The 12,332-nt window shown below is 41.5% G+C and overlaps 1 protein-coding gene across 2 annotated transcripts in view; it reads right to left on the reverse strand.

Moving 5' to 3' along the window:
* Window positions 1–4,766: 4,766 nt before the first annotated feature.
* Window positions 4,767–12,332, reverse strand: part of Enkur (enkurin, TRPC channel interacting protein) — a 30,279-nt gene continuing 22,713 nt past the window's right edge. For both annotated transcript variants that reach the window (XM_031369156.1, XM_031369155.1), the window contains exon 5: window positions 4,767–5,152. In XM_031369156.1, the coding sequence (XP_031225016.1) occupies window positions 4,979–5,152 (174 nt within the window). In that variant the 3' untranslated portion in view covers window positions 4,767–4,978. The remainder of the gene's footprint in view (window positions 5,153–12,332) is intronic.

The following is a 12,332-nucleotide window of genomic DNA, read 5'->3' on the forward strand; positions in this document are numbered from 1 at the left end:
ATAATACTTTTATTGTTATAAATTTTAAGGAATACAACAAAAAAGGTATTGTAGGTATTGAAGGGGGGATCTATGGGAGGAGCGGTGGTATAAAAGGCGAACAAGAATGTGATTCAATTCTATTTAATTAAAATGTTTTTAAATGTTAACAAATTCAGATAAATTGAAATCATGTAACTTTTCTCATCATAATGCAATAAAAGTTTAAAAAAAAAAAAAAAGTATGGCCCCTACAGGCTCACAGATGTGATCTATGATCATCAGGGAGTGGCACTGGTTGACAGGGATTAGATGTGGCTGCCTTGGAGGAAGTATGTCACCTAGGGTGGGCTTTGGTGTTTTAAAAGTTCAAGAAAGGCCTAGTGTCTCTCTGTTCCTGGTGTCTGTAGATCCAGATTCAAATGTAGAACCCTCAGCTACTTCTCTGCTTCACGGCTGCTGGCATGCTGCTAAGCTCCTGCCATGATGACAATGGACTAAACTTCTGAAACTGTCAGCCAGCCCCAATTAAATGCTTTCTTTGATAAGAGTTGCTGTGGTCATGGTGTCTCTTCACAGCAATGCCTAAGAATAGTGACTAAGACTCCTCTCAGATCTCCAAGTATGGTCCCCTCTACAGAAAATGAGTTGTTTTTTTTTTTTTTTCTTGTTGCCTATATATGTTTGTTAAATCTTTAGAACTCATTAAGACATTGATCCTCCTGCGTTCTAAATATCTGTATATTTGTCCATTTCCCATGAAACCAGAGCCTTTTGCAGAGCAAGACACTTTATCTTTTCATCTGCATTTTAAAAAATCTAAAGATAGTTACTAAATAGAAGATTCTCAAAATTCTTTATTGAGGGCCAATGAGATGGTTCCATTTAAAGGTATGTGCAGCCAAGCCTGATGATTTGAGTTCAATCCCCAGGACCCACATGGTCGAAGGAGAGAACCAACTCTAATGTCTTCTGATCTCCATATGCACATCATGATGTGTGTGTATGCGCAAATGCATGCTCTCTTAAACGTACACGATAAATAAATGTATTAAATTCTTTACTGAATAAATTCATGAGTAATATCACAACGTGTATTTTAGTGACCAGTTAGCTTTATTCCTATCGCCTGAATTGATCTTTGAGAATAAAGTTTTGTTATTTGTTTTGCTACTAAGTAACTTAGTTGATACCCAAGCCGAGTTTCACACAGTGCTGGAGAGTCCGGGCCAGGCCACTGCTGCCAGATTTGGATCTGCAACTAAGTCCCCTCTCCTGAACCATGTTTGCCTTCTCTGTAAACTGAGACTAATAACCCACACAAATAAACCACTCTGCTTTGCAGAGTGACAGCTAGCATTAAGAAACATAACCTGATAGCATGATTCCTGCCCTGTGGAAAGGTAGTGAATTACTGCAGTGATTTTTTGGAGCTATCTGTCAATTCTGTGTTACTGTGTCCAGTTGGTGCTGAAACCATTCACATACCATCAATAGAACTTCCCAGAGCAGGAAGAAGTGGTTTCAGTAAGAGGCCTGACTGGGGAGTTTAGAAGTCCTAAGATTAGCCCAGACTGGTTAATCTCCCAAGTGGCACATGTAGATGATAATGACTCTTTAATACCTGGCCAATGTTTGGCAACATTTTCTAAGTTGCTCAGTGTAGACATTGCAAAAAGAAATGAAAAGTGAAAGAGTTAAATTTAAGACTTGTGCTGGCTAATGAGAAAATTGCAGGTTTGAGGAAAACACAGTGGACCAAGGTCGAGCATGTCTAGATGGGCCTGGGCAGGGGCAGATGAGCTGTTGGGACATTCTGGGAACTAGCAGGCCAGGAAGATGTGGAGGAGAAAGCATGCAAAGATATGTCCGGGTGGGCCCTGGCACGACCCAACTGAGTAATGGGTCATCTGGTCCTCTTAGATATGGTTTAAGGTCAGCCAGATGCCCTGTTGACTCAGATTACCACCCTTAGGAATTTTCTGCCCTGATCTGCACGTACACTAGCTGATATTTGAAATAGCCAATCATGTATAGCCACACTAATTCCTTTGTTCCCTCAGACCTTTTCCCTATATAAACCCCTAACCCCTGAGCCTCATGGTCGATTCCTCTATCTCCTGTGTTAGATAGGAGTCGATCCGGAGCTCTGATATTAAACTGCCTCATGTGTTTACATCAAGACGGTCTCTCATGATTCCTTGGGTGCACGTCCTCCTGAGATTTGAGTGGGGGTCTCCCCACAGGGGTCTTTCAAAAGCGCAAGTCACTAATGGTGCCAAAAATAGTGGATTGGAACTGGAGGTTTGTCTGCAGGTAGAATTCCTGGGACCCACATGGTAGAGGGAGAGAACCTAACTGCAGAAAATTATCCTCTGTCCTTCACGTGTGCATGAGTGTGTGTGTGTGTGCGCTCACGATCATGCATGGATGATTGTGTGCATGCATACCTCCTTTCTCTACCCTAGTTTCTCCATCCAAGGGTTTAGACTTCCCATCCCCAGCCACCCTTCCCTATATAATCTAACCACTTTGGTTATGTGATCCTTCTATCTACTCTTTACCCTCCTGGCTTCTTGGTCTGGCTTCTTCCCTTCCTCACATGGCTCAGGGTCATATTCACTCTGGATTCTTCCAGATGTCTCTGCCTCTAACTATGCTCTTCCTTTTATGTATAGTAAACATTCTCCAAGATACCCATGAAAGTCATGTCCTTTCCTTTTTAAATTTTTCTTATTTTTATTTATTTATTTATTTATTTATTTATTTATTTATTTATTTATTTATTTATGTTCAGTGTGGGCATTTTAACAGATTTGTCCTCCCCAGTGATCATGGCCTCTGGGTCTTAATTCACAGTTAAGGACGAGAATCTGAGTACTCACTGACCAACCACCTCAGGCAGGTGTCTGCCCCTCCTCCGGTCAATAGGGTGGCCAGGAAGGCACGTGGATGGAGTGACTGCATTTGGTGCTACCCACAGTTGAGAGTCCATGGCAGCAAAGCCCTTCCTGAGCATAATGGGGGGAGACATGTCTGCTGGAAGGCAGTACACGACAAGGTGACAAATTCATCTGAGACAGCATTCTGGGAAATGGAAAAATGTCTATAATTTTAAAATGGACAACTAAAAAGTTAAGCCAAACCCCAAAAAACCCCTATCTGTTAAAAACCAGTTTTTATCTCTTCCACATATAAGGCTGCCTCAATCCTATCAGTTAAGATCATTCCAACTCATTGCTCTGAAATAGAACTTTTCTAAGGCTCTATCATCAGATTTTTTCTTGTATTGCTACTGATTTTGAAATACTTGAAAAGGAATCTGCATGGTAAGTAATTCATTAACAAAATACTGATCCAATCATCTTACCCCTGACTCTGGCAGAGAAGACTGGTGGCCACAGGACCTCCTCCTCCATTCACACCAGTAGTGGTGTACGTGAGAAACTTCTTTTTATTCCATTAGGGTTGGCTTGTTAAAGAAGTTTGTAATTGGTGGCTCAGACAACGCTGGGTGGAACAGTATTCAACATTTGTAGACTGCCCAGTTCATGGTCCTTTGGTCTCTGGATAAGACATAACCTACTTACTCTGAGTCTGAGGTTCTGGATGTGACCTCCTTACAGCACAGCAGAGCTGTAGGACTGGGACTGGGGTTCTATTATGGTTAGTTAGTTACTTCATGGTCTATTGTTGCAACTTTTACCTGGACAAGTGGGATTTTACCAGGTAACATCTTTTGTATTTGTCATGCACTGCCCTTAGTCTACATTTGCCCCCAATTAATAAAGAATTCATAAACAAACCTTAAGATGAATTTTCAAAAATAGTTGCATATAAACATTCTCCTCTAAGTATCCAAGCTTTTTAATGATGTCTCAAATTCTGTACATGTAGAATTTTTCAAAAGGCCTGGTCTAAAAATTCAGTGTTATATATGCTCTATTGCTCCGGTAGTAATGCCCAACCAAGCTTTCCTAACCTAAAATTTCATGAAAAAAGCAATTTATTTCTTAGGTATGTATAAATTTGTTTCTTATTTTGAGTTGAAGGTTCCTCTAGGTGCATAAATCTATTGATTAATAAGCTGTGTAATCTTACAAAAGGTAACTTTGGGATTCATAAAATCGATATTTGCACTGTAACTAGATGGAAACAGACCCCAGCTTAGTGAAACATTCATAGTAAATCATGGGGTAGATCAGAGGAGCACAGTCAAAATATTGTGATGTGCATTTTGTCTCATTCTTGTTCGTTTCTGCTCCCTTTGAATAGTGTGCTGGAAATCTGCACATTGTCTCTGCCTCCCTCACCCCCATCCCCAGTGATCTTTCAGGTCCTGCTGCTGAGCTACATCCAGGCCTTCAAGGAAGTCTTTCTCAAATTCTCCCTGGAGCCTTTCATGAATCATCATCTTAAACTTTCTTCCTTTAAATCAATATTTTATCATGCACAGTATTGTAGATACTGAAAAGATCTTGAGTTACAAATAATTACAAATAACACTGGATCCCTGAAAACACATGCTTCAAATCTCCAGCGTTTGGAAGCAACATAAAGGAAGTGCTTCAGAGGACCAGGGAGTCAGGTGCTCCAGTCTCTGACAGGCATGGTTTTCTGCACTGTATTCCCATTGTCACCCAGGGAAGAAAAACAAAACAAAAACCAAACAAACAAAAAACCAAAGCAAAGCCCCCAAATCATGTTACTTTCAAGGTCCAAAATCAATGTTCATGTGAAACGTCCACGGTGATAGGATGACTGACATTACGGAAGACAGACCCAGGTGTAGCTTCCAAGTTTAATGGTTTGTTATAAGTAGAACTCTGACAATGGGGGAGAAAATTTTCTCTAGAACAAGCAAATAATTCAACTATTCTTTCAACACTGCCTACATTTTCGGTGAAAACTTTATTCTCCTTTCTTCATAGTCCTCTTTGGGAAGAGTGGGTTTAGTTTGATGTCCATGTGGGTTTTTGCCTATACTGTGCCAGTTTGCTCACTTGTTAGCGATATAGATAATCTTGTGCTTCTCAATGATACTAATGTCATGTTCCAACTGCTTCATTTCCTTTTCCAGCTTCTGCTTGCGAATTTTCTTTGGTATGGAATCAATAAAGACAGAGAGGGACTGGAACTCTCTGTGCACTTCTTCCCAGTTTTTCTTCAGCCCCTGCAAATGATAAAAAGACCTTGACATGGCAGGTAGACTGCAAAAGGAACCCATACCCAAACTGCCTGTAACAAAGACTAGGGAGGTGCAGATGGCTGTTGAAGGAATTTTGGAAATGATAATGTGTCTGTCCTGGGCTTTGCCACAGTAACAGAAAACACATACAGAAATCAGAGGTCACATCTGTTGTCTCCTTCATCCCCACTGGGAGAATTCCTTGTTTCATCAGCAGTGTGGCTCTAACTCGATTTTTAGCTTCTTATATGTAAGTGCAGAGTTATGAGCATTGTGGAGCCAAGCTTATAGCAAATGCTTTGGTAAAAAATCAACAGTCTGAAAATTGATTGTCCCAAGTAAAAGTTGGCTTTGGAAATATTTTTCATATATTAGAAAAGTTTTGTCTTTGTAAAACATATATATGTACACCCATGTATATTTGTGAGTGTACCTGGGCTGTGTGCACAAGTCAGTGAAAGCAAGAATACAGTCTCACACATATCATCCTCAGGACCACCACTGCACCTCTTTGCAGGCCTGGAACTCAGGAACTTAGGTTAGCTGGCCAGTGGTCCCTCCCACTGCTGTCCCCTTCCTAATGGCCAGGATCTACCTGTTTCTTCCATACTACTGCTAAGATCACAGCACATACAACATGCATTCTTATATGGTTCAGGGGATCAAGCTCAGCTCCCCATGCTCACTTTATACAACAAACTACTCCACCCTAATTTTCTCTTTTACCCTTATTCTTCAACATGGAGGTCACGTAAGAAGCCTGAATTTTGACTGGCATGTTCATATTTTATTTGGTAAAATGTTATTGTAAGAAAAATACCAAAATTCAATTTTACAATGACCCTTTTCTATATGTTTTCAATATATTACAGAGACTAAATTATCTTCCATATGGTCAAGGGGTCCATACTTCCTGTTAATGTATTCTAGACATGGTTGGAATGTCATTAAATGTAGAATACATGCTAATTTAATAACATAGTTTATGTTTTATGGTCTCTGAAATCAACAAATTCAAAATTAAGGATCTCTTAGGAGCTATAAACTCCATTTCCATCTTTGCCTGGCTACATTTCTCGTTACACTGCACCAGGGGCTCCACTGACAAAAAGCTCTTAAACTACTAATTGAATGCATTCAGTGAAGTTTTACAAAGTAGCACTTTTCATTCACCCTGTGATCATAGATTATTTTATTTACACACTTGTCTGTAACTAATTCCACTCCTGGGCATGATGGTGGAGACAAGAAGATACAGCAGGAGCTTTAAGATCAGCCAGCCTGGCTGAATTGGTAAAGTCCAGGTTCAGTTTGAGACCTTTTCTCAAAATATATGGTAGACAGGGAAAGAAGTCACCCCACATTGACCCCTAACCTCCATGTATGAGTACACATGTACTCATTCACATGCATGCACGTGTGTACACTTCCAGACACAAAGAAAAAGTAAATTGTATTTTAAGAGAGAAAGAGCGAACTTTGGAAGTCCACAAAGGAAGCAAAAGGATGCCCCAAAAGAGTAGATGCCATGCGAATAAGGAGAAAGCCAAGCTGGGTCATGTAGGTTAAGAAGAAACAGATGCCATTTCTAAAAGTTGAGTCACATAGGCAACAGGCAGTCTCACCATCAGGACAAGCCCAAAGCTACATTCACAGTTGCATTCCAGCTGTGGATTTTGGTGAGATGGTGAGAAGTCCCACAGTGTCATTCTGGGTGACTCAGGGCAACTAGTAGGCAGCATCTTGAGCAAGATCCTATTAAAAACCAGGCTTCCTTGAAGCACGAGAATGGACCTAGAAGCTTCAGTTTGGCCTGCCACAGCATCAGAGTGTGGGAAGTCTCTGGAGCCAGAAGTAGAGAGCAGCAGGCTAGATGGTGACAAGCCCAGGCTGTAGGTGACAGGAAGCTGGGCAGGGAAGTGCACAGAGAAGGATAACCTGATTCTGGAGGCCAGAAACAGATTCCATCAACAGAGAATAGCCCTGCAGTCTGATCAATGTCTGCACCACAATTACTGACCTGCACTGCCGTACAGCCCAAGGAACCTATGTTCCAGGCATGGTTTGTATACCCAAGAGCTGCTTCCCTCCAACATGGCAGCTAGTACTCAAGAGTTCTTGCAAGTATAAAGACAGTTTCTGCTTGACCGGATCTCAGTGAGAAGAGTAAAGCCACCAAAGTGATGACAGACCTGTAAACATCTGGTTTCTCAGTATTGAGCCAGCAGCAGTGTAAAGCTGGGAAAGGATGGGAGTCCACTAGTTCAACTGAGCCTGCTTCCACCTCTGAACATATGTAAGTGTCAGCTTCCAATCTTCAAGGGCCTTGAAGAGCCAAAGCAATCCTTATTGAAAGAGCTATGCTGATGGACACTCAATACCTGATTTCAGACTGTATTACAGAGCCACAGTAACAAAAACAGGATGGTACTGGCTCAAATGCAGATATGCAGACTGATGGAATAGAATAGAAGACCCAGGAATAAACCTACAGAGATATAACCACCTAATTCTTGACAAAGGTGTCAAAAACACACATTGAAAAAGAGTCTCTTCAAAATATGGCGCTGAAAAAAATGGAATTTCTGAGTGTTGAATGAAACTATTCAGATCAGTTCAAAATGGATAGAAGGGATCTTAAGGTAATACCTGAAGCTTTGAAATGACTGGGGACGATGCGTGGGAAATACTTGAGAACATTAGCATAGAACTGCAACAGCACTGGAAAGGAGTCCAAAGATTGAGAGTTGGGATTACACGAAAGTAAGGGTTTCTCAGAGTCTGCAGACAGGGCTCAGATGTTAAGAGCACTGACTGCTCTTCTAAAAGACCATGGTGTGTTTCCCATTTTTTCACACAGCAGCTTATAACTATCAGCTCATAACTAAGTTGTACGAGATCTAACACATTCTTTGGCCTCCGCAGGCACTAGACATGTATGTGGTGTACACACACATACATGCAGGCAAAACACCAATCCATGTAAGATAAAATCAAAATGTATAATAGGCCTCTTCAGAGCAAAGGAATAATTGGCACAGTGAAGACAGCTTTCAGAATAGGGAACAAAAACAAACACAAATCCTCCAACCTGGTCCATTGGCTAAGAAACAGAACAAATAGGTCTCCAAAGAAATACAGAAGCTGGCTATTAGATAGCTGAGAAAATGTTCAATAACCTCAGCCATCAATGAAATTCAAATTTAAACTGCTTGAGGTCCCCCATCTCATCCCTAGCAGAATGGCTACCTTGAGAAACATAAATGACAAGAAATACTGGTGCGGATGTGGGAGCAATCCTTATAAGCTGCTGGTAGGACTGTGAACTGGTACAGCCACTGTAGAAATCGCTACAGGGTTTCTCTTAAAGTAGAAATACCACATGACCCAGCTAGATCACTCCTGGTTAGGCACCAGCAGAACTCACAGCCATCATGCTACAGAGATCCTTGCATTTCCACACCTATTCTGCACTACTCACAATAGCTAAGAAAGGGAACAAGCCCAAGTGTTTGTCAGCAGACCTGTGGATAAGAAAGATGGCTATGCGTGCACAGCATGTACATCTTCAGCCTTCAAGAAACGAGACCGAGAGATTGGCAGGAATGGCTAGCACTCAAAAATAACTATATTAAGGGACATATGGGTGCTTCTAAGAACAAAGATCACATTTCCCTGATATAGAGAACATAGACATAAAAATATACATATGTGTAAGTGCATGTATGTTGCATGTGTGTTCATGTGTTAGTGTGTGTGTGTGCTTATGTGCATGTGTCTCTATCATAGAAGCAGGGAAGAGTGTTCAGTGGGGAGGGGACAGGTAAGAAGCAGACCTTAAGCAAGGCAGTAAAAGGAGAGGTAATGGACCTATGTGACAAGAGAGTAGAAGGGAAGCCCATTAGTGTGGAAAGGGACTAGCCAGAGCAGGCCAGGGAGTGTGGGAGAGGCCGATGGGGGAGGAGAACAAACTTGAGCACAGTATATAGCAATAACCACATAGCATGAAGTGCATCACGATTTCCATCACTCTGAATGCCAACTTTAAGCACTGGAAACAAACAGGGGAGGAAATAAAAAGGAGAAGAGATCAGTAAGAGGGGGAAGAGACATTCAAAGACCATGAGGGGTGGATATGATTAAAGCACATTAAGTGCATTGATGAAAAATGTTGCGATGATTCCCAGTAATTTGTATCAGTATTTTGCTAAACAAAACAAAACAAAACAAAAAGGATTGGAAGTAGCTCATCTTATGTAATGATGACATCACAGTAAGTAGTGGGGAACAAAGAAGTTTCAGTGATTTACTTCTATATTTAGGTAAAGCAGTGAGAAAATAGGATATGCTAAATAAGACACACTAGCTGGAGAAATGGAACAGGTGACTTGGCCCCCTTTTTGAGATTGAAGCAAAGATCTGGGATGGCGAAAGGTAGAAGCTGTAATCACTGAACTTTAACTCTCTCAAGAGGCAGTCAGGTCAGAGATGCTTTTAATAGCACATAACATGTGTCCTGAAGAGAAGTCCTCAAAGAGACTCTGCTGCCCCCTGGTCCTTCATTATGGAGCCTGAATATGTCTCCACAGTGCACCACAGGGGTGCCTACTGCAGAGAGAAAATGTATACATTTATACACTTTCAAATATCAAAGGGGTTTCAAGTGAGTTGGGGAATATTTTCATATTCTTGCGGTCCCAGAAGCACATCTTTGTCCACATGGATTTTTTTTTTTGAAGGGTAGTTTGCTTTTAACTTCTAGAATGTACAACACTGTCTGGATCAAAGTCAATAGCTAAGGATGGAAACTCAATATAATTTTGTATCACGTTGACACAGCCCCTTTGCTGTTTTTAAACCCCTTTTTGTTGTTGTTTACTTTATCTTACAAAATGGTCTTTTATCCATTGGAGCAATATAAATTTATCCTTTTAATTTTTTTCATTTTTCTTTCTCTTGTTTTTGTACTCAAATAACAGTTTGTGACGTAAAATTTCAAATAGTGAGCTATGATCCATACAAATTGCCTTCCATTCCCTGTTCCTGTGTCCTTGGCTCCCTGACAATCTTCATGCCCTGCCTTGTGACACAGCTAGAGGGGACTTCCTGCTTTTTGCCCATCTATCCTCTGAGTTTAAAGGAGCCCTGGAAGGAGGGAAGAGAGATGGAGCCCCTACCCCTTGCCATCTACATGCTTGAGCACACTTTCAGGTGTCCTGTCCTGTGAGGTCTTTCCAGCTCATTATGTACTGTGAACACTGATGACTCTTTGTTCCTACTGCACAGCAGTCCTTATGTCTAGAAATGGTGCTGTACTTCTCTATCCCTGGTGTTAGAGGTCTCAAGGCCTTACTGGTTCTCTTCAATGCACTTCACTTCTGTCTACCATTCCTTCCAAAACTCCCTTCAGAACACCAGCTGTGTCTGTCTTCTGTTTTCCCACAGGAGCCCAGACTCATACAACTTCCCTTTTACCCATTTTGCCTGTGGTGGGAAAAACACCAGCCCAGGGTTTGTTAGATGTGACTTTAGTCCTGACTCACAGCCTTGATGCTATGTGGCCAAAGGCAAGTGTACCAGTTCACTAGAGTAAGGGCTGTGTTTATTTTGTGTGGTAGACTCTTGACCATAAACACATAGATGTCCACAAATTAAGGAAGGGATAAATGCGCAGATGAACTGGTTATTACATTTGTATTTAATCTCCTCTTCTGTAGAACGAGGTGTTTGGAATCATTAGCTCAGATGGTCCCTCCAGGTGCAAAGGGACTGTTACTCGTACAAAGAAGGAGCTCATGGCATATGTACGACCACTGTACCCTACAACTCTGCAGTTCTGAGATGAGTGGGGAAGCAAGGCTTGTCAGTAGGGCCACAATTACCTATAAGGGTAGCTATGAACTGGCTGGAGAGGGAGGCATCCTATGAAGGATTTACTACATTGCCAGTGAAGCATCCAAGGGAGGTCCTGGGATGACCAGAAGAGGAAGGCAAGGAATGTTTCTCCACGATGGCCAAAAGGCACAGGAGGGAGGGAGGAGTCTTGGCACTCTGAGGAAGGCCTTCCTGTTCCCACTTTCCAGCTTCATGCAATCCTGCAGGCACAATGATTGGCCTTTGCAGAGGGATGTGCTCCCTGAAGCCGAGTAATAATTGAAAAATAATGGTCCATGAACCTTGCCCTCCCCCAAATGATCTATAATTCCCCATTTCCTGCCTGCCATAACTATCCCCACCCTCTGTATATTTTCAAAACTCCATCATGTCACCTCCTCAAGAGAGAAGCCCCAGCTCTATAGTTGCCCCTGGTGTCTGGGTGCTTCTCACTCTGCATCTCCACTTAAGAGCAACATCTATCTTTCAGTGCTGACAACTACCTTGGGTTTTTCTTAAGCTTGAGATCCACACACTCACAACACTCCTCTCTCTCTCTCTCTCTCTCTTCCTCTCTCTCTCTCTCTTTCTCTCTCTCTCTCTCAGACACACACACACACTCACACTCACACATTCCTGTCTATCTGGTACATTATAGAGATCATGTTTATCCAATTATAGCATTCTCTGTAGCAAAACTTGTATCTTATATCATTTGTGGTATCTTCATGGCTCAGATTAATACTGTGTAGAGAATGGACATTCAATAAATCTTTACTGGTGCTTATGATGACATCGATTAAATGTTAAGAATCATAATTGCACATGACCCATTTTCAACAGTTATTAATAAGAGAAAGTTTTGGTTTTTACAGTGTGTGTGTGTGTGTGTGTGTGTGTGTGTGTGTGTGTGTGTGTGTAGTATTTATAATTAAGGGTATGTGGGTGCTATGATGCCTGGAGGAAGGTCAGAGGACAACCTCAGATATTGGTCCTTGCCTACCTTGTTTGAGATAGGGTCTCCTCTATATGGCAGACTAACTGGCCCAAGAGCTTCCAGGGACTTTCCTGTCAATCATGTTGACATAGAGGCCCTATGCACAAACATGCACTACCACATTCTGTGTTTTATGTACCACATTCATCAGACAAGCCCTTTCCTACTGAACTAGCTCTCCAAACAAATCCTCTTTTTTTTTATTAGATATTTTCTTTTTTTTTCTTTTTTTTTAAACTTTCTTTTATTGGATATTTTCTTTATTTACATTTCAAATGTTGTCCCCTTTCCTGG

The sequence above is a fragment of the Mastomys coucha genome, unplaced genomic scaffold (assembly GCF_008632895.1).
Source record: "Mastomys coucha isolate ucsf_1 unplaced genomic scaffold, UCSF_Mcou_1 pScaffold15, whole genome shotgun sequence".
NCBI classification, from domain to species: domain Eukaryota; kingdom Metazoa; phylum Chordata; class Mammalia; order Rodentia; family Muridae; genus Mastomys; species Mastomys coucha.